At 30.1% G+C, this 24227-nt stretch overlaps 1 protein-coding gene across 10 annotated transcripts in view; it reads left to right on the plus strand.

Moving 5' to 3' along the window:
• The window catches only part of LOC143052712 (hydroxysteroid 11-beta-dehydrogenase 1-like protein), a 64959-nt gene that overhangs the window by 25604 nt on the left and 15128 nt on the right, over positions 1 to 24227 (plus strand). For 5 of the 10 annotated variants that reach the window (XM_076225801.1, XM_076225802.1, XM_076225803.1 and 2 more), the window contains one exon: positions 3332 to 3425. In XM_076225801.1, the coding sequence (XP_076081916.1) occupies positions 3400 to 3425 (26 nt within the window). In that variant the 5' untranslated portion in view covers positions 3332 to 3399. Of the gene's footprint in view, positions 1 to 3331; positions 3426 to 7639; positions 7663 to 9658; positions 9831 to 10564; positions 10589 to 16781; positions 16856 to 20740; positions 20764 to 24227 lie in introns of those variants that run through there. The other 5 variants (XM_076225810.1, XM_076225808.1, XM_076225809.1 and 2 more) reach the window with 5 other exon arrangements.

Consider the following 24227-nt stretch of genomic DNA (forward strand, 5'->3'; position numbering starts at 1 on the left):
CCGTTGGTTTTCCCGTTTGAATGGTTTTACACTAGTAATTTTGGGGCCCTTTATAGCTTGTTGTTCGGTGTGAGCCAAGGCTCCGTGTTGAAGGCCGTACTTTAACCTATAATGGTTTACTTTTTAAATTGTTATTTGTATGGAGAGTTGTCTCATTGGCACTCACACTACATCTTCCTATATCTATGTTATGGTTTTAAATTAAAATCAAATTATGAACGGAGTTCCAATGCTTATTGCTGAATAACTTTCTTAATAAACTATCAGATTACCAAATATATTATTTTTGATAACCATATATTATATGTCATACTTAAATAACATATAGTAGTGAAGGAGGGAGGGGGAGATATTAAAAACCAGACCTTTCTAATTGTCTGTCTTGAATGAAAAGTTTATTAATGAATATTAGAAAGTCAGACTTAATAAACCTTTTCATATTCCATATTCCATGGAGATCTGTACAATAAAAACAATTGATATCTTAAAGTATGATATTTCGGATTTGAATAATTGACTTGTAAACAGCAGGGATTTGTTAAAGAAATGACTGTAATATTTTTCTGTCTATGAAGAAATAATGTCAAAAATGTGGTGCACACTGAATAACCGTGTAGCAGGTGTTGTTTAAAAGTTTGCACCACACTTTCAATGTTATTTCAAATAGAAAGAAAAAATATTTTAGTTTTTCCATATAGTTTAATTCTAAATTCCGTTTTTTAAGATGTAAATCATGGAAAAAGGTTGATGACATCATATGGTCACATAACAAATGTATGTCTATGAGCTGATAGACAAAAAACGTTCAGGTGATTAAAAGACATGATACATCCATTATTAAAACATTTCCATATACAGTGGAAAAATCTACCAAAAGTTGTATTTGGACTTAATTTGTACATTGTTTAAATTTTGCCAAGAAAACTTCAAGAAATCCTATTTAAATGTAACTGTTTGATTCATATACATGTATTTGAAAGTCATATAGTTGCTCTTCATAAAAAAGCAATTGTGATCACACTTCAGTTAACTGAAAGATCATGCTGTCTGTTGATGAAGACTGGACGTTAACCTCTAGATGTCTTATTTTTACGTGTCCTTGTCACATTGATTAATACCCTTTCGTAGCCTTTTTACGATAGTTTGAATTACTTCCGACTCATTTGCATAACACGGCTAAAGCACTGATCTAGATTGACAGCAATCGTGAACATTTGTACTTTAGGTATCAGTTTTGTAAGATATAATATCGATTGTGGTTCAAATCTATTCTATGTAGCTTAACTTCATTTGGTTTGGGTAATTACATATATTGATAAGAGTTCTATTAGATTTGTCCTGAGTAGAATATAACAGTTGTCCACATTGGAAGAATAAAGTCTTTGTCCAGAAATATAGTTAAGTTAAGAAGAAGAAAACTGTGAGTCTTTGGGTCTGTTTTTTCAAAATCAGGCTTACGTTTTGGTTTTAGATAGTTTGTGCTAGCATCAACCTCAATCTAAGTGCACATTTTCATAACAAAATGAAATATATTATGTATATATGACAAATTAGGGATTTGACCCTGATTTCACAGATCACTGAATGAAATTATGTAAACTTGATACAGATTAAAGTTTTGGTTAAATATTTATAAAATTTTTGTTTTAAGGTAGTTTGTGGTCATGTCAACTTGAAACTTGGTACACATGTTCGTTACAAAGTGTACTATTTCAATTATATGCCAACTAGAGATTTGATCAAGATTTCAGTTGAAAAGAAACATATTAGTGGGATTGGGGTATGGTGTTCTATGGATCATTTTCTAATGACGAATAAAAGACCTGTTGTTGTTGGGATATTTTATGAGACAGACTTACGATATTTGATGTACATATATACTGAAATAGAAATCTGTATTCCAGAATCTTTATGTTTTAAATTATATTTTGCATACTGATTTTAAAGTTATTATTGGACTAATCTACAGTATGTTTTATATTGAAATATTATGTTTTTGCATTATTATACTTTCAAGAAAAAAAAGTATTCATTTTTCTTGATCTATTTATTTACATGTAATTTATGTTAATGAAATTCAAAACAACATGCCGTTAACCCACTTACTGCTTAAGTAGCCCATTATAATTATTTTCAGACACATAAATACTTTAAAAAATATGATTTTGACAGAATATATCACATTTTGAGAGAAAGGTTCACTCTGGGTTAATTTAAATGCACTACATTTCATTCTTTTTAGATTAATTATAGAATTATTATATATTATAGTGCACATCACAATGTGCAACCAGTACGTGCTGTGCTGTCCACGGAGGAACACAATTAATTATATATTGTATGTGTTTGCATTTATAAAATGGTTAAAAAAGAAAGAAAATGAGGATTATGCCCACTAGACAAAAAGTTTCATATTCTGCAGTCTGTTATCTTGTCAACTAGTTCATTGAAAACAAGGCTCAGATGCTCTTTCTTTTTTTGTCTTTTATGATTTTTTAGATCTCTTATAATTGTAGTTCAATTTATTCACAAGTTTAACAACACTCACAGCTTACAGATTGACTGATTATATAATATAAGGATATTGAAGCTAGCTTGGTATGATAAATGTCTTGTTCTTGTCATTTGGTTACCGTCTGATTGAAGAATACACCAATGCTTCTTTTACTCATATCAATATTTTCAATTTATAGAAATACGCTATCACTGATTGTTATTTATTATTAACTTTGAAATAGAGTATCTGCAACCGATAAACACAGAAAATTCAATGTTTGGCCTTGTCAATCTATTTCTTGATAAAAAACAACTTTTACCTGACTTAACTTTCATTCTGCCGTAAACAATGGTCATTCTGAGGTCTTGTCACAATTCAATTAACCTGTGTAAATATCCTGTCGTGTACGATTATTGTTTTGACATGACAACCTCATTCCATAGCCAGGTCAACAAGTGCACTAGGCGTACCGCCACTGTGTTATAGTCATATTAAATCGGCATAAAATGTGTCCAGCGAAAATTAATGCGAACTCTTGTGTTTGTTTTCTGTACGGTTAAATAAAAGGAACTTTATCCAATAATAGGTTTTATCCCAAAATGGGCGTTATTTCAATAGCACTTAAAAAACTATCAAGAACAAATTAGGATTCATTTTAAGACTCATTTGTCGTTGTTCTTGAGTGAAAATTAGATTTTTTTTAATATTGACATTTAAGAATCAGAAAGAGTGGACTGAGAAAGTTGACAATGAAAAGCAGTTTATTCCATTAAACATCCTGTATCAAATATTTTGTTAGAGAATAGAAATTTTATCGTTTTTTTTATTCTATAGGCTACGAATGTTGGACATGTGAAACAGATGTTAGAACGGATTGTATATTATATAGAAGTTACAACAATATGATGTTCAAGTCAATGTTCAACAGGTCAGTTCACTTTTATTATAGCTCAGTAATAATCGTATAAAGTTTAGGAATATTGCCTGAAGACTGCCAAGATTTGAAAAAAAATATTTTGTGATGATCATTTTCAGTCATATTTTAAACATTTTTTCTCTTCAATGGACTTATTTTTAGGGAAATGTTTTGTAATAGTCACTCATCATTTATTTTAATTGGGACATGGCATACAAAATTATTTTTCCTCACCATGTATTTTAAGGCAAAACTGAAAATACAAAATATGTGTAACGAATTAGGAAGTTAAAGTAATATTAGCTAATAAAGAAAATTGATTTTTTTTTATCAACAACATTATGACAAGGGTAATAATTTTGGCCACAGACAACAGAAGATAGCAAGAGTCATCCGGGGTGCTCACGACTTCAAATTCACATTTCTTAAAAAGTATGTAAGGACTTATGTTTTTTTCTTTGGCAAAACATTAAAATAATTGCCTTGCTTATATTTATCAATATTATTCAAAAAGCTTTTACCTCAAATGGACTTTTGACAAAATATTGTGATTCCAACAACACAGATCATATTGTACATAATTATTTCATTTTGTTTTTTGAAAATTGACGAGATTAAGTATTTCCTTCCTAACATAATAGTTTTTCATATGCTTTTATTTCAAACAGACCTATCATATTTTTCATAATTTTATTGTATAGTAAGTTTACTATTTCAAAAAGACAAAGTTCATATAAATATTGTTGTTTAGAATTTAAGCAACAAATTACTTCCTTATTTCCATGTTAGAAAAACAATTTAAATACTTCTATTATATATAAGAAAAAATAATGCGTACTTGCAAACTAAATATTTAGACAAAAATTCTAAACAACTGAGAAAGAATTTTAGTAACTAAAACTAAAAAAATGTAATAAAAAGTGAAATTGAAAATTGTCACGAAAAGGGTTTGGCCATAATTCAGTAAATTTGGCATTTGACAGCTTGATCTTCCATCAATCAGTCATTTAGTAACGGGATGTTTAATCTTCCCCATTGTGGAAAAAAATGGTGATCGATTGCCCTATCACAGATATTAATCAAAATCAGATTTCTATCTTAGAAAGGCAGTGAAAAATAATAATTAAAGAGAGATTTGTAGGTGAATAAAGATACTATCTGTCACATACCTATTAGTATATGAGTATAGAAAAAAGAAAGTTATAGAATACCTTATCAATAATTTGTAGATTGATTTAAGATTGAAATATGGCAGGCATTTGAAGGCTTCTTCCACTTATTTGTTTTGTATGTGAACAAATGGCAATTTGTCCATGAAATAAATTGGGCCTAAACATGAGTGAGGAATGTATCTCTATCTAGAATGTGCACTGCTAACAAACTATAAATTGTCCATGGGATATTTTAAGACTAAAATATTAGACCAAAACATGATGCATGAACTTATCCTAAATATTCAAAACCTAGTAATTTGATCCAAAGTTTTAGAGAGATTTACAATCCTTATTTTCATTGATATATTTTCCTTTAAACCTTTAAAAGCAATGCGAAAGTTACCAGAGGTGAATTCAAGTTCTTTATAAACTGACATTGCAGTGGTGAAAAAAGAAAAAGACCAATAAGCCAAACAGCCCTACTGAACACTTGTCTTTGTAAGAGTTATCTTCTCAAACACTTATTCTTGTTATCAGATCAGTTCTAACACAAAACTAATCCATTAATGTGACTTAACATTCTCTAGAATGTATGTTGACCTAAAGATATCATTTGACTTTTGTTGTTGGATTGCTGTCGCAATAAGGGATACCTTATCTTTGTGTATTCATTGACATTTCTTACTAAAGCCATTACTACCAATGTAAACCTTAATTAAGCTTTTAAGTTTTCATGAACTTGATGCTCCCTGAAATCCTATGACAACAGACACTGTTAGTAGAGAAACCTTGTTCACTATATAGCCGAGGGTAACAATTATGATGTTGACTGGGGAACAATGTTAATATTTGTTATACACATCATAGCACTGCAGACATGGGATATCATTGATTAATATAATGAAATTTGTGAATGTGATATATTATTTTAATAACATGAGGTGTGTTGCTTTCCATGTAACAGCTTTATGGCTATAAAGTTTTTATACTCTGATTCATTTTATGATTTTATTACTAAAACCACAAAGAGAGTGATGACCAACAGCAGGCTGATTCACCATTTAATTGACTGAATCTAATGCTGGTTCACATGTCTGAATCTATTACTGATTCACATGTTTAAATCTTATGTTGATTCATATGTCTGAAAATAAAGTTGATTCACATGTCTAAATTTAACAATGATTTACTGTCTGAATTAAAAGCTGATTCACTTATCTAAATCTAATTCATATGTACAAATCCAATGATGATTCACTTGTTAATCAAATGCAGATTCACATGTCTGAATCTAATGCTGATTCACAGATCTGAATTTAATGCATATTCACATGTCAGAATATGATGCTGATTCAAAAGTCTAAATATACTGCTGATTCACATGTCTGATTTAAATGCTGATTCATATGTCTGAGTCTAATGCTGATTCACATGTCTAAATATATTGCTGAATCTAATGGTGATTTAAATGGCATAATCTGATGCCAATTCACAAGTCTAAATCTAATGCTGATTCACATGTCTGAATCTATTGCTGAATATAATGCTGATTCACATATTTGAATTTAATGCTGATTCACATATCTGAATTTAATGCTGATTCACATGTCTGAATATATTGCTGAACATTATGCTGATTTACATATCTGAATCTAATGCTGATTCACATGTCTGAATCTAATGCTGATTCACATATCTGAATCTAATGCTGATTCACATGTCTGAATCTAATGCTCATTCACATGTCATAATATAATGTTGATTCACATGTCATAATCTAATGTTGATTCACATGTCTTAATCTAATGTTGATTCACATGTCTTAATCTAATGTTGATTCACATGTTTGAATTTAATGCTGATTCACATGTCTGAATCTAATGCTCATTCACATGTCATAATCTAATGTCGATTCACATGTCTTAATCTAATGTTGATTCACATGTCTTAATCTAATGTTGATTGACAAGTCTGAATCTAATGTTGATTCACATGTTTGAATCTAATGCTGATTCACATGCCTGAATGTCTAAGATTAATAGTTGTCTCATTATTAATCATACATCTACTTATTTTGTATCATTATAAATATTTAAACAGATACTGCCTTTTTCCTGGAAAGAGATTGCCTTGCTTCCAAATTTATCAATGCCTAAGTACTGAATTTATTTTAATTCACTAAAAAGTGGATGTCCCCCTATGTTATTAATTTTAAATAGTAGAATATAGAATGACATGTGGCATTTTAGTGTTAAAACATTTATTAATAAATGATTTCGGTCAGAAATTAACAAATGAAACATTTTAAGTGAATACATCTACTTTGCTATTTATTAACATACAATATTTATCGATAATTTAACACAATTAATATGAAATATTAATAGAATATAGAATGACATGTGGCATTTTAAGGTTAAACATTTATTAATAAATGATTTCGGTCAGAAATTAACAAATGAAACATTTTAAGAGAATACATCTACTTGCTATTTATTAACACATATTTATCAATAATTTAACACTATTAATATGAAATATTGAAACAATTCATTCAAATATACATTTACCTTTTATTTTTTATTAATTAAATGTTAAAACTAAGCAAAATTGATTTTTGCTTTTTAAAAAAGTATTGAGTACATGAATAAAAAAGAAAGAAAATTTCTTTAAAACTTACCAGTCTGATAAGAAATAAAAAATGATAATTACAACAAATTAGCAACACGTTATTGAATATATTTTATCTTAATGTTAAGATCATTTGCGTGTGTATGTGTGAAAGTGGTATTTGACTGGCCTTTCAATTGACTTAGACATAATTTAATATCGAACTTCGGTAAAATTTATCGAAGTGGAAAAACTTATTTGATTGTTACTTTATTCATTCAGCATTTATTTACAGCTTTACGTAGATAATTAGACGGGGAAAGATTTAAAGGTGAAAGTTCAACCATTTACCGTAATTCAATGATATGTTTAAATGTTTAGAAAGTTAAATGTTTTGTATTAGAAGCGATTGTTAGAAGTAAATTTGTACAGGTTTAAATGGAAGTTAATATGTCGTCTCGGGATGTCAGTTCAAGATAATTTAGGTAAGAATTGTAAAAGGAATTCGTAAAATTTATAACATTTGCTTATAAACATTTGAAATTGTAAATATTGATGTAGTTGCCTTACTATATGTTACTATGGATTTGTTTATCTTCATGGGTACCAATTTTCGAGGCTTGAACAAAACTTACACTTTCGTGGTTTTGCCAAACTCTGCATACAAGCCTATATGGAAAATTTGTAATTCATTGAACATTTAAAATCGTGGTTTAGCTAGTACCCATAAAATCCACGAAAATTGGTATCCAACTAAAGATTAGAATCCACAGTATTGTAATTATTGTTTTGCTGATGGAAAAGGCAAAATCACTAAGAAGATTTATTTCCATATAGTGTTTTGAATAACTAGAACACACCCGTGATATCGCGGGTCCGTGACTGAATTAAAGTATATAACTATGCGCAAGCCTTATTTAGTATTAGTATTGTCATCTGATAAAGTCATGCCGATTATAAGATACACAGTTTTCTCTGCTTTCAAATCTTTCTGTTTGAACCCGTCGAACTGGAACTTATCAATTATTGATAATATTAATTATTTGGAAAACAAAAGGTCCTGGAATGGAGTACTTTTTAATCAACAGCATTGTCCTATATTAGTTATAAATAAAGTTGAATTCTTTGATTCGCTGTTTTACGTCATGCCCGCTAACAAATTGAAAACTGTACCTATACGCCTTATTTTAGTCCAGATTTTAGTATTCGTATTGTTATCTTAGAAAGTCTAACTGATTAAAATACTACAATAGGTAACAATTTGACAATTAAGTAGTGTCAACCCTGTGATTATGACCCGTGTAATACTATATAGCATATTAATCCTAAATATATTACACCGTTTGGTGGTGCGCCTGTCAGATGCGGAACGTACAGATAAGGTAATCGGTAACAGGTGAATATACTATTGGTATCGGTATCGCACTCGACCCGGAACTTCTTAATTATTGGTAATTTTGATTACATGGAAAACAAAAGGGCCTGGAGTGGTGTAATTTTTAATCTACACCTTTGTACTATATTAGTTATATATAAAGTTGAATTTTTTGATTCGTCGTTTTTACGTGATGACGGCTGACAAATTGGACCTCGTAATTTTAGTATTATAGATGTTAAAGATTTTCTAATCAACAAACCAAGTTTATTTTATTGAATATTAAACTGACCCTCTGCTTTGGAAATCAAACCCTGTTAATTTCGTCCATGTGTGTTACTAAGATACATCAAAGTCTTTGATTTGTTTTGGAAAACAAAACTTAGATAAAAATAGAATAAAAGGGTTACAATTCCATATATCATTTAGATATGGAAAATGTATTATTAGAAATTAACAGATTGTCTGCTAACTTCCTTACTGCATAATATTCCTTTAGTAGATCATGACTATATTAAATGAATAATACAGATAAGGGTTCAAGAAGTGTGTGTGTGGGAATAAAAATGAGGGGGGGAGGGTACATATTTTATAAATTTACAATACCAGCTGCTTAATCTTTTAATTTAATTTAAATTTTAAGTATGAATTTTTTAATTTTTTTTTTTTAATATTAAACTGTGATTGTTCATAATGTGGGTTGTCAAAAATTAGATAAATTTTCCAAGTCAAGGTAGATATTTGCCACTGAACATCAATAACAAATACCATTATTTAGTTATTATCTCGTATTTACATAAGATTTGCAAGCGGTTTGTTTTTACAAGAATTAAACATTCTTTGACATGAAAACTTTTAACAGAAAGTATAGTTAAAAATCTTCATGAATTTCATGTAATGAAAACTGTATTTTCTTGTACACATAAACTTTAAACATAAAAAAAATGTATTTGTTCAAATCTTATCTTCTAAATTTCAAATGTATCAGAAGGTAGGAGTTTATGATTTACCATATTTGGTATTATCAATTTAAAGGTAGTGTCTTAAGTATAGATATCTTTACCCAGATGGTTTGTCAGTGATTAGTTAGATTGTTTATTTACTAGGTAGAATGTCAGGTAAACAAAGTGATGACCACTTATGTCTACATAAAAACATAGTATATGACAACTTTATGGTGTCTATTGATGGACGTACTAGTAACTGACCAGTCTTAAATGTTCTGTGTGGTGTATATCAAGGATTTAAATTTTTACTGATTTTGAATAAGAGAAAAAGGTAGGATATTTTTTGTAGTTAAAAGATTAATTTCAAATAAAGATTGTTCGTACATTCTTTTTAAGAGTTTGCATGCTGACATTAGGTTTAATCTGATTTTACACCCAACTAATGACACGGACACACATTTTTATGTAAAATTTAGTCTTTAATTTGCTAAATATTTTGATTCTTGGGCCATTTAGCCTTTTTCGTGAATAAAGATATAAATTGCAATTTAGAATTTTCCATCCCTAAATAATTAACTGTGCATCTTAGAATAAAAATGTTTAGTCAAATATTTTTATGAAGTAAATATAAAAAGATGTGGTGCGAGTGCCAATGAGACAACTCTCCATCCAAATAACAATTTAAAAAAAAAGTAAACCATTATAGGTCAATGTAAGGCCTTCGACACGGAGCCTTGGCTCACACCGAACAACAAGCTATAAAGGCCTATAAAGGGACCAGACCAGAGAAAACTGCCATTGAATTAAGGTTCAAAATGCTGGAAGAAAAAAAAACTTAGCATTTTGACCCCAGGTTGGGTGACCTGACTGATTCAATTTGAAGTCATGTTTTTTTGCTTAGTTATAGGGCAGCCTCTAGTTAAGCAGGTTTTACTGTAAATGTTTATAACTATATTGTTGTTAAGTAGTTGCCTTATTTCCTACCAAACCCTTCCAACATTTCCTATTTACTCATCTCTTTTTATTTACATTTAAACAAATATACCACATATAAAATTCTTGGACCAAAAATAATAACCCACGCTCCAGGTTAGTCTAGCTGTTTAATGTTTTTTGTATATTTTAATACACAGATATAGAAAAAACAAATTTTCTGTCAAATTTCTTTTTCATTTTTTTTTTCTTTCTTCTTTTAAACATATATTAACACCTTGAGTTAAACTGTTAATATGATCATTATAACCAATGAGAAGCTTTGAATAGATTAATCTAATAGGCATAAGAGAGAAATTTGGTCTGGAATTTTCATTTGATACTTTTTTAAATAGATTTTTAAAACCTTGTCTTAAGTGTTATATATGTCTTTATATTTAAGATGAAATAAAAGGTGTTAAGCTTCAGATAAATAGACAATAATATTCACTTCAATATATTTGTTTGATGAACAATTGACAACTAAGTCTTCCTCTCATAAATTTAAACTCTAAATTGTAAATCATGTAGAAAACAGATCCAATACATTTTGCAGCATAATCCAAAACAGTTATTATATTTACAAATCATATTTCTTCAAATATTAAGTTTTATTTATAGTTATTAAAATTCACAAAACATTTGTTATTTGCATGATATTAATTTTGATACTTGAAATGTTTATATTATTTAAGGTGACTTATAGTTATAGAATATCAATGGTCATCTTAACAATATTGGTTTTCTTGCTTGAGCTGGTACAGTAGGCAAATCTGAGGAAAACATTCAAGTTGAGTTGACTAATGATAATCTGTTTATCGATTATAATTTTACCTATGACAACGTTGATGTTAACATTGACAAGGGCACATGCACCCTTAGTTTCTACCTATAATTTTTCATGCTGCTCTACCTTGAAAGGAAATTTTCGTAAAATAACGATTATATGTATTTATTGCAAATGGTTTGTGACATTTTAAATCTTATCAATAGTGCCTTTAAAGTTTTTATGCCCCACCTACGATAGCAGAGGGGCATTATGTTTTCTGGTCTGTGCCTCCGTTCGTCCGTCCGTCCTTCCGTCTGTGCCTCCGTTCGTCCGTCCGCTTCAGGTTAAAGTTTTTGGTCAAGGTAGTTTTTGAAGAAGTTGAAGTCCAATCAATTATAATTTTACCTATGACAACGTTGATGTTAACATTGACAAGGGCACATGCACCCTTAGTTTCTACCTATAATTTTTCATGCTGCTCTACCTTGAAAGGAAATTTTCGTAAAATAACGATTATATGTATTTATTGCAAATGGTTTGTGACATTTTAAATCTTATCCATAGTGCCTTTAAAGTTTTTATGCCCCACCTACGATAGCAGAGGGGCATTATGTTTTCTGGTCTGTGCCTCCGTTCGTCCGTCCGCTTCAGGTTAAAGTTTTTGGTCAAGGTAGTTTTTGAAGAAGTTGAAGTCCAATCAATTATAATTTTACCTATGACAACGTTGATGTTAACATTGACAAGGGCACATGCACCCTTAGTTTCTACCTATAATTTTTCATGCTGCTCTACCTTGAAAGGAAATTTTCGTAAAATAACGATTATATGTATTTATTGCAAATGGTTTGTGACATTTTAAATCTTATCAATAGTGCCTTTAAAGTTTTTATGCCCCACCTACGATAGCAGAGGGGCATTATGTTTTCTGGTCTGTGCCTCCGTTCGTCCGTCCGTCCTTCCGTCTGTGCCTCCGTTCGTCCGTCCGCTTCAGGTTAAAGTTTTTGGTCAAGGTAGTTTTTGAAGAAGTTGAAGTCCAATCAATTATAATTTTACCTATGACAACGTTGATGTTAACATTGACAAGGGCACATGCACCCTTAGTTTCTACCTATAATTTTTCATGCTGCTCTACCTTGAAAGGAAATTTTCGTAAAATAACGATTATATGTATTTATTGCAAATGGTTTGTGACATTTTAAATCTTATCAATAGTGCCTTTAAAGTTTATATGCCCCACCTACGATAGCAGAGGGGCATTATGTTTTCTGGTCTGTGCCTCCGTTCGTCCGTCCGTCCTTCCGTCTGTGCCTCCGTTCGTCCGTCCGCTTCAGGTTAAAGTTTTTGGTCAAGGTAGTTTTTGAAGAAGTTGAAGTCCAATCAACTTGAAACTTAGTACACCTGTTCCCCATGAACTTTTGTTATAAATGGAAGGTTAGTTTGAAATAATAGCCTCATAACTTGGATGTATAATTATACTTACTATGCAAGGTGATCTGTATAGATAATTATTAGATATACACATTAATTATACTTACAAATTGGATGTGTTAATAGTACAATTATTACTCTCCTTATCTAGAAATATATATTTCTTCAATGGAGAACAGACATGATTAGATAGTATTTGGCAATAAGTTTTAACTAATCAAAATCTAAGAGACCAGTTATTTTGGAATCAAATGTATATTTGATGCTTAAACATGTGACCATGCTCAAACATCTGTTGATGCTTAAACATGTGACCATGCTCAAACATCTGTTGATGCTTAAACATGTGACCATGCTCAAACATCTGTTGATGCTTAAACATGTGACCATGCTCAAACATCTGTTGATGCTTAAACATGTGACCATGCTCAAACATGTGACCATGCTCAAACATCTGTTGATGCTTAAACATGTGACCATGCTCAAACATCTGTTGATGCTTAAACATGTGACCATGCTCAAACATCTGTTGATGATTAAACACTTGCAGAAAGGTAGACATAGGGATAGTGATCCGGCGGCGGCGTTAGCTAACATCTTAAAAGTTGTATATTTTAGAAGGTGGCAGACCTGGATGCTTCATACTTTGTATATAGATGCCTCATGTTACGAAGTTTCTGTCAGTCACATGTCCAATGTCCTTGACCTCATTTTTATGGTTCAATGATGACTTGAAAAAAAAGTTCAGATTTTTTGTTATGTTAAATTCTCTCTTTATTATAAGTAATAGGATAACTATATTTGGTATGTGCGAACCTTGCAAGGTCCTCTTGCCTGTCAGACAGATTTCACTTGACCTCGACCTCATTTGATAGATCAGTTAAAAAGGTTAAGTTTTGGTGAAGTTCATATCTTGGATACTATAAGCAATAGGTCTAGTATATTCGGTGAATGGAAGGACTGTAAGGTGTACATGTCCAACTGGCAGGTGTCATCTGACCTTGACCTCATTTTCATGGTCCAGTGGTTATAGTTAAGTTTTTGTTTTGGTCTGTTTTTCTCGTTCTTTATGCAATAGGTCTACTATATTTGTTGTATGGAATGATTGTAAGGTGTACATGTCTAACGGGCAGATGTCATTTGACCGTGACCTCATTTTAATGGTTCAGTGGTCAAACTTAAGTTTTTGAGTTTTGGTCTTTTTATCTAATACAATATGCCATAGGTAAACTATATTAGGTGTACATGTAAATATTGTATGATCTATATGTCAGTTGCACAGGTTTTATACATTTTCACAGATCATTGCTCAGTATTAAGTTTTTGTGTTTTGGTCTGTTTTTCTTAAACTATATAAACCTTAGGTCAACTATATTTGTTGTATGGAGGAATTGTTAGCTGTTAATGTCTGCCTGGCATTGTTCATCTGACCTTGATCTCATTTTCATGCTTCATTGCATTGGTCAATGTTTAGCTATCTTGGTTAATGTTAATTAAGTTTATGTAACAGTTGTAATAAAACTTTATATATAGGATTGTTAACATAATATCAATGATTAGTAAAGAAGGCGAGATGTTTCGGTGTGTGCACTCTTGTTTTGGTTTTTTTTTCACTGTTTCTATAGTGATTTAAATTAGTTTTTTTCTTCATCCTAAAATATTTTATGATTTAAGTTGTCATGACATTGACTTTCATCATATCCGTAAACACTACGGTACATAATTATTTTTTAAATTCTTTCTTGTTATTAATTAATTATTTATAAGATTTTACAAATTTTGCACAACAGTGAATGTTTGCCCACGAAATAAAGAAAAATTGGAAAAATTGTTTAGTTTTCCAAGAAAAAACTGACAATGTGGTCTATGAATCCACAGTCGAATTAAAAGTATTCAGTATAATGTATACTGCTCAGGATATCAATATTAACACCAAATTCTCTAAATGACAAAACACATTTTGACTATTTAAATGTGTCCTTAAAACAATGTTCAGGCCTGACTATTTAGCATTGTTATTGACGTTGATATATTTATTTGTTTACATTTGTACAATTTGTACCTGAATGTCTTTATCTGTTACAATAGTTATGTCAAAGCATTTACCAAATAACCTTTGACCCTGTCCTATCAGGATGATTAAACTTAAGGCCTATCGTCTTACACAAGCTATGTTTTAAATGTACATGTTAACTTATCAGATGCTCTTTGCTTTGTTTTCTGAATGCATGCTATAGAGGGGTGTTCGTGACTCACATTTGCTTAATTCTAAACTAAGACTTATTTTATGACTTCTTGATAAAATAGACTGAAATATTAATAAAGAGTTTTTTTGTGTCATTTATGAATGGCCGGCCTTTTATCTTTTTATATTCATTATGAACCAAGTTCTTCAAATTTTTTTTCCCCTGGTGGAACTCGTGAAAAAACTGCTAGTCATCACTTATATTATTTAACATATTAAAACACCAAAATTGTGTACCATTTGAAAAATTTTGGTGTTCAGGACCTTTGGCCTTGTGACCATGTTTCAAAAATTCTGTATTTATCTAGTTTTCAGTTTGACAAGCACCTTTCTATTCAATTCATTCATATCAAACTTAGGCAGCAACCATTTGATTTTCGGGGGGGGGGGGCTATGGTTTTTTTTTCTGGACAATTTTTTTTTTTCGCCTGCGGCGAAAAACAATCTATTTTTTTCGCGACAAGTCGAAAACAATTTTTTTCTTTCAATTTAAGCATTACATATAGTGGCAGCTGAGGGTGAAACAAACAATTTTGTTTTCTCAGAATCAAAAACAAATTATTTTTTTCTCCAAAAACTAGAAACAAACTTTTTTTTCCAAAAAAAACCATAGCCCCCCCCCCCCCCCCCCCCCCCCAGAAAATCAAATGGTTGCTGCCTTATGTTTTTTGTTGACGTACAGTTTCAGCACTGATTAATTGTTCAAGTTCGGTGACAGATTTGGTTTTTTCCTTGCAGATTCAATGATTTACTGTTTATACCTCAGGGGGCTGTTAAATAGAATGTTCCTCTGTTGGTCCTTCTTTCTGAATTTTATTTCTGCGCTTCCAAACCTTTGACATAGTTTTGTGAATATATCTGCTGATTTTACTCTAATGATTTAATGTTTGTATTTCTTTTCGTTCTATGTTTTTTAGTCTATGGTTATTTTTGTTTGACATATGTGGTCATTGGTTTTAGTCATATCCACAATGCTACAGTAATTAAAAATTATTGTTGTTGGTCATCTCAATGTGATTGATTTTCTCGCTTGAGCCGTTTTTAACAATTATTTTGTATTACTCTACTGTGCTGAGAAAGGAAATTTCAATGGAAGCGATGAATATTTTTATCCACTACATCTGACAAGTTAACACAGGACAGTGATATTGTTTGCCTCAAATTACAGCAGAAATTCTGCCTTTTCCCCTAGAGAAAATTCCCAATTATTAAAAAAAATGGCTTAAAATTCCTCCCAAAAAGTTTTACATTTTCCCAAAACAGTGATGGCATTGGTAGTAATGTTTGTAAATTTCGTATTCATGTTATCATTTTAATATTAGAAAACACTTTTGAGATCCAATTTTCTGATCATTTTGTAACACATGTGGTTTTCAATGCATTAAGTACCATCATTGTTTTGATTTCTTTCCCCCCTCCGAAAAGTACCTTTCAGGTTGAAAATGTCTGACAACCAAAATATACATGAAAAACAGTGCAAAAAAGACAGCAAAGGTCAGCAAAAAATCGGAGATGTGTTAAGAATAAAAAATACAAATTTCCCAATTTCAATAAAAAAATATGCATTTTTCCCAATAAAAAATGGTAGAGGTAGTTTTTAAAAAAGACAACAATATCACTGCAGGACCTTTCTGGGAATCAATACCATATTTTGTGAAGCTCATGCTTTGTTTTTTATCTACTATATTTTTTGGATTTTCTAAGCAAATCATTGACTTGCGCAAACGCTAATGAGAGGATGGGGTGATGATACAGTGACATGTCGTATCTAGTGATAATATAAGTGAGCCAGTTTAAACCTTTAAAAGATCTTCATATCTGATACAAGTATATTGTTTGTGAAAACACAGTGTGTTAAATACAGGCTTAATGAAGACCCTTTAAAGTTTAGATCGGATTAAATTGACAGCAATTCATGTATGTGTACAGTAATTATCAAGAGGTATGGCTTATACTTTTGAGTTTAGATAAAAAAGAAAATCACTGAATATCATATGCAAATTTTAGTTCCTGTTAATTTTAATAAATTTTACATTTATAACTGTAATTCTCTGTTCACTTTTATAATGCTTTCGTCCAAAGTTTAGCAAAATGTCACTAAAAGTGTTTTTATGATAAAAATGCCTAGGATAGGTGATTATTATTTATCTTCTAATTAAAGGCCTTTTTGTCCAAAATAAGAATGTGCAAAGATAATTGAACTTTTGCTTTCAGATTTCACAAAGAGGTGCTAATATTATAAAAACATGTAGAAGGTGATACAATGACATGTTAAATTAATATTTCTGTCCATTGGTCTGATCATGGAAGTAATATAATATTACTTCCATGGTCTGATGTTGTCTCATTGGGAAATAATATCATATCTCCTTCAGTGTTTTTATATTTTAGGATATGTTGGGTGTTTTTTTTTTGCTGTTGAAGCATGGTAAATGTCAGATGATTTTTTTTCTAAACTCTAAAAGGATAAGACTTTTGTAGTTAATAGCAAATAATTAAGTCCGTCCTTGTGATCGACTTTTCCACTGGAGAGGTCCTGAATTCTTTATATGATAAACAGGTCTTCTGAACCAGACATTTTGATTGGTGCTCCCTAGGGGAAAGACCCAATCAGCTGATAGCATAGTTTTATCCAGATATGTAAATGCAGAGCTTTATCAGAGTATTTAAATGATGATTTTCTCTTGACTAGGCCTTCATGCTTCTAAATGTAACCATCATAGAGCATCGGAATATACAACTTCATTATTCAGATTAAGGATGTTTGCTTGTCATGTTTTAGAATTTTTGTCAGATTTTCAGAATCCTCTGGTTTTATCAATTTGAATGCCTTAAATTTTTTGCCCATTGACCCCCAATTTTCTTTTTATAAATCTTTTGCATATATAATGATAAGCCATTTGTAAAAGTCTTATTAAATCTTAATTATTTTTTAATAGTTTTTGAGAACTTTAATTAACTTGTCAATGATAAAGCTATGAAAAATCAAGAGAGAACTTTTTCCCGCCAAAATTTCAATGGCTAATATCTCGAAAACAAATTAAGCACATTGACCTCTATATAATTTTTATGCTATTTTGATTCCTTAAATAATTCCCTATAAATATATACTAGTTTTATGAAAAGTTATTTATTTTGAAACTCAGTAGCAACCTTCCTTAAGTCAATGCACAGATTAGAATCCAAAGAGTATAATGTGTTTTAAAATATTATTTTTAGACTAGAACTTAATTCGAGTAACATTATTAAACGTTAATGTTGAGTATCAATATTTATATTTGACATGTTAAGGTCCATCTATAAGTGAAATACAGATAAACAGGATTTCTTTTTTTTTTACAAAATTCATCATTTGTGGATACCATCCTTAAGGATCATAAACAAGCTTCTGTTCATTTTTTTTGTTTTTTTTAGAAATCCATGATATTTTAAGAAGGTTAAAACTTTTAAAACTTAAACCACAGAGTGAAATTAATGTTAACTGGCAGAAAAATTAAGTCAATTTATAAGTAAAATAAGGATAAACATGCTTGTTTTTTTTCTAAATTTACTTCTGGATTCTATATCTTATGATCATTAACAAGCTTCTGTCCAAGTTTGGTAGAAATCCAAGATATTTGAAGAAAGTTATTTAAGTTTCAAAAACTGTAACTACAGAGTGAATATTTGTGGATGTTGATGCAATGTAGGATTGTTATGTTTGCTTTTGTGACAAAAATCTCAGACTTGACAAAAATAGAAAACAGACATTAAATATGAGATTATTTCAACACAATAACAGTGCTTTAATTACAGGCCAGTTTTAGTGAATGTGTACTTCAGTGGTCCACTTTTGAAATGAAGTCTGATAATCTTTGGACCAACTTTAACAGGAAACATGCTCACTCACTCTGTCTGAATTTGAAGTCGTGAACTCAAATGATATGGAGACTTTAGAAAGCCTTGTGTTTAAGAAATGTTAGAAGGTCCCATGTTTAAGAATGTTTGAATTTTTGTTAGTCCCTTTCATGAATGTGACCTACCGAATTCGAATATTTACATGATTTGTTATCACATAACCAACACGACGGGTGCCACATGTGGAGCAGGATCTGCTTACCCTTTCGGAGCACCTGAGATCACCCCTAGTTTTTTGGTGGGGTTCGTGTTGTTTATTCTTTAGTTTTCTATGTTGTGTCATGTGTGCTGCTGTTTGTTTGTCTTTTTCATTTTTAGCCATGGCATTGTAAGTTCATTTTAGATTTATGAGTTTGACTGTCCCTCTGGTATCTTTCCTCCCTCTTTTAGAAAAAAAGATTGTATTCTATAAATTCCTTTCCCTGTGATCATGGTGAGATCATAGTAAATGGCATGATGGAAAAACTTAGTCCAGAAACTTGTGGTGTAAAGTAAGTTTTTAGGACGACATCCAAAACATTTAAGACTTAAACCTTGACCCTGGCTTGAGATACCAGAGCCTATATTTACATATTTATATATGTAGATAAAGTTTTGTTTGTTCAAGGTTTAATTAAGTGGATAGATTCTTGTTGGAGAGTAAGGTATCGTATTACTGTCCTAGTCTAAAGCATGCACATGTATTTATCAAAGAAATCAAAATGTGTCAATATTTGATGAAGGTTTTTCAAACTTTTGGAACTTTCCTTTAATTCATTGTAATTGTTTTCATCAGGTTTAATATTTAAATTAAATTTATGTAATAATGCATTTTGCCTTTTTAGGGACAACTTTCGGAAAATATGATAGATGGCCTCATTATATTTTGTAAAAACAAGGATCTTAAGCTTTTTGGATTCAGTTAATTTTTCTCGTATTGTTTTAGGCTCCCGATTTGAGTACAACGATTTGAGTAAAATGTTATGGTAACAGTCGTGATAGTAGGCAATTGAATAAAATTACTTAGAATAAATATTAAAAGTAAATATACAAATAAAATCATAATCATAAATGACTGTATTCGAATATTTCAAAATTTAATGCAGCATTTAGTACCGTAAAAAGAACTGGTATGAAATAACTCATCTGGAAGTGCTTGTTATAAGGGTGTTTCAGATAAAGGAGCAGAGTACAATAACCCTAATTAATGGCCCTGTAAAAGTGAAATTTCTTTAACTTAATTAAGTTGTTTGAGTAAATCTTACAACTTGAAAGATGACTTAAACTGTCTTTCACACTGGTGGGACACATTTTTGAAAAATCTAACATATGGCCTCAGCATTTTGTAAAAACATTAATTAGTGGAATCAGACTTATTATTTCTCAATCCCCCAAAAAGTATTGGCGGTTTTCTTGTACAGTAGGTACATGTATGTAAAATTATTTATTTGGTAGAATTAAAATTTACGATTTCATGATGGTTCAAGGTTCCAATAGAATACAATAGAAGTACGCATATATAGGTTACAGTACAGCCTTCAACAATGAGCAAAACCAATAGTCAATAGTCATTCTATTTTCAAAAGGTCCTGACATAAAAAAATGGGAAACTTTTTACAAAAAAAAACAACAGGCGCCGGAGTAATATTTTGAACAAATATGACAGACTGCAACAAACAAATGACATTCATTAAATAACAGGCTCTTTTTCTGACAGACAAATTGTATCGTTATATAATTCTTTAGAATGTTACAGTAAGATTTGAAACACTTGTTTTTGGTTTCTTACAATTGATATTGATCAACAATAAGTTATATACATTACCATATAGGAAGTATATAGATATTGATAGCCGAACACCTGGATTTTTACCTGTAAATTATTAAGCAGGTACTTGCTTTGAAGTATTTATGATGTTGTATTGTTACATATACTACTTCTTGAATTGACTATAAATGACCTATTATGTCATAGTAAGTATATTAAACATACTTTTGCTTTAAATTAATTACACATTTTACTCTTTTTATAATTTTTCATTAAATTTACTTCATTTGTTTCACAGTAGATAATTGAAAATTATGAATTTCATGTAATTGATCAGTAAAATAATTTTTCAAATGATAAAAAAAAATCACCAAAAAGGGGGGGGGGGGATAGCTCAACATACCAATTTGGAAAACGACATCATGCTCAGGTTTAAAAACTACCTCAATTTTTTTTTTTTTTATTTAAGAATTGAATGCTGCTTTTTGTAAATTTAAAATTTATTGGGGTGTAAAAATGTTGACCGAAATACATTTTGTATGAAGCGTGGAAGCGCTTCATACTAAAAATGTGCGCACAGTCAACGCTTTTACAACCCTATAAAGTTACAAAAAGAAGCTATCAATACTTATAATTACATTTTTTAAGCTAGAATCATGAAAACGCGATTTTTATCAAGTTTTCATTTAATTCACCTGTGCACTTTATTGTGGGACCTCGTGTCATTATGAATGATAAATTTTATTGTCTAATGCAATTGTTTCAGGAATAGCAAATGATGTGCAGTTAGCCAATCAGAATAACGTATTATAATGAAACATACATCTAATGTAATTATTATTGCATAAATCCCTACCCATATATGTATATATATATTTCATTGGTAAATCATAACACAGCTATCATACCATTTGTACATGACATCTTGATTAGATGTTTATAACCACAGGATCATTCATATTAATTACATAAAAAGACCAGTACACAATTGTGTACAAACATGTTAATAGTAAATAAACATTTATGACCATGATAGACATATAAATTTGTACCCTGGCATTGTTATATAATCTCTGAAATTGCACTACATGGAAATATTTAATGCTCCCTAAAAGTTGCCAATACATGATGGCATGTCTAATACCTTTATGTAAAAAGAGTCCCCCTGGTGTAAAAAGTAACAATTCATAATATTATACCATATACGTTTTAGGGAATATTGTATTTAAACTTTTGAAAGGCATGATGGTTTTGTAGGGGAAGGGTTTATTTGGTTGATATTCTGTTATGTCCTGATTTTTAGATGAAATGTGTCTCTGTAAACCTTGTACAAGAACCTTTCTGATTTTGGGTCTTCATTTCTCTTCAACTATTATACTTTATATTATTCCAGTGTCTATTGTGTCAATTTGTTTGATGTGTTTGAGCTTTTGATTTTGACATTTGATTACAGACTTTCTGTTTTGAATGTTCCTCAGTATTTTTGTTAAGTTATTTTTTTGTAGACAAAATGTAATGTTCTGACGTACAAAAGTTTAAAGATATGTATCTATGACTAGTTTTTGAACTACTTTTATTTATGTAATACTAAGTAAATAAAGAAAACTTCCTCTATCTTACAAAGTATATATCATTATTTACTCAACAAATAATTTAAATGAAAAATTTCATAATTGACACAAAGCCAAAAAAAAATCTAATATCATAATAAAGAAAAAGTCGTTATTCTATAATAAATCACTGAAAATAAGAAATCCCAAATAACCTAGTTGTATAACATTGAACCCTTTCATAGTGAAAACAGAAATTACTTTATTTTATCTTAAATGGTTAAAAAAGTGTCCACCTTAAAATATATTACTTTTCCACTTTGTAAATTAAAAGGATACAAAAGCTTTCACTGTACCACAAAATGCCACGTTTTCCACCTTGTAAATTAAAAGTATACAAAAGCTTTCACTGTGCCACAAATTGCCTGACTCTAAATAACTTTGTATGATTTAGAGAACCACTTTGTACAAAGTATATCTTTCTGCATAAACAGTGTATACACTGTGTCATGCCATCTGTCTCACAAATACAAGATAATTAATTTTCAAGTTGACAGGTCAAAGTTCAAGCATTGGATATTTTATTAATTTCTAAATGATATATTATCTTTAAATTGCATGTTGGATTAAGTTCAAAGTCTAAGTATGATATATTTATATTTTTTATTGCTTATTGTATAAATTTTATCAAGTAAATAATTCTTCTAGTGTATGAAATTTAAATCCTGAAAATTTATTTATTTCTAAATGCTATTAAAGAGGTCTTGCATGTGCACTTCTATACCAGATTTTTATTAAATTTATGTCAGGTTCATATATCATCAATGTCTAAATAGAAATTCTTAAAACAGTGTCAATAAAATATTTTAAAGAGTTATGTCCCTTTGAAATATTAATCATATGAAAAAGTACACTATCAGTTTGCATTGTAAGCACTTTCATGTGTACAAATCTTTCCAGTTTAATTAATTTAATAAAAAATATGAAATTGACCTAGCTGTATATGATTTTCTTGAAGAAAAAAAACATAGTCAGTGCTGATCAACTTTAAAAATGAGTTATTCCCCTTAAAAAAAATTAACGGTCTGGAAAATTACATTGTATAAGTGTTATATTAACAAGGATTTTCCTTAAATATTTATAAAAGTTTTGAAGAACAAAAATAAAATTATTTTGAGTTATTGCCCATGGGTAGATATGTACAATATTGTGAACCTTTGAACTCTTCCTATTATTATATTGTATCTGAAATAGTGCATTGTAATGGCTCAAATATATGTGATTTGTGATTTACTGTAATCAAATTCTCAGAGTATCAGTTTATAGGTTGTTGATCTTGTTATAATTACATATCTTCTGTTATATTACAGCATGAATTCAGGAAAATGAGGAACAGGATATTCTGTTTCCCAAATAGAAGTGTGGACTGATTAAAGATGGGTTTTAAGGGTGATCCACATATTTATATAAGTTTCTCTAATTCTTCTTCAATTTATCCCTTTCTGCACCCATTGTATTCGATCTCAGTTCTTCATTGGTTAAAATCGGATTATGACGTCGAATATTCTTGTTTTCCTCTGAATTTCCTATTGTGACGGCATGAAAAAAGGCGACCATGTCTGATGACGTCACCTAGAAAGAACACATCTTTTTGCTGATCAGTCGCAAAGAAGCAATAAGTTTGCCTGCGTATTGCTTGAAAATCATTAGGGAAACAGATTCCACCACAAAATCTCGTGTAATACGATATTTATCCACTCTCGACAGTTAAATTTTGAATATTTAAAAAGCTTGGCGAGCCTCACGTTTTAAATTTGAAAATTTAAGTCTCGAGTCAATAAATATCGTATCACACTCGATGCAGTGCTAGAATCTTTATTTCTCTGGTTTTTGAATCTCTTGATTTCCGTTCATAAAATATTTGTCATTTTTACACTTTGTGTTATATCTTTGTCCTAAATAGAACTTTTAGAAGAAGAAAACTTAATTGATGTTTAAACTAATATGGATATTGCTTTTTGAAATGCAAAAAAACACATTATACTAACTTATTATATTGGTGGACTTTATTGAAAAAAATTTTTTTTGAAAAAATATAATAATTTACGAAACGTGTGTTT

Source organism: Mytilus galloprovincialis, chromosome 11 (genome assembly GCF_965363235.1).
Source record: "Mytilus galloprovincialis chromosome 11, xbMytGall1.hap1.1, whole genome shotgun sequence".
Classification (NCBI taxonomy): Eukaryota; Metazoa; Mollusca; class Bivalvia; order Mytilida; family Mytilidae; genus Mytilus; species Mytilus galloprovincialis.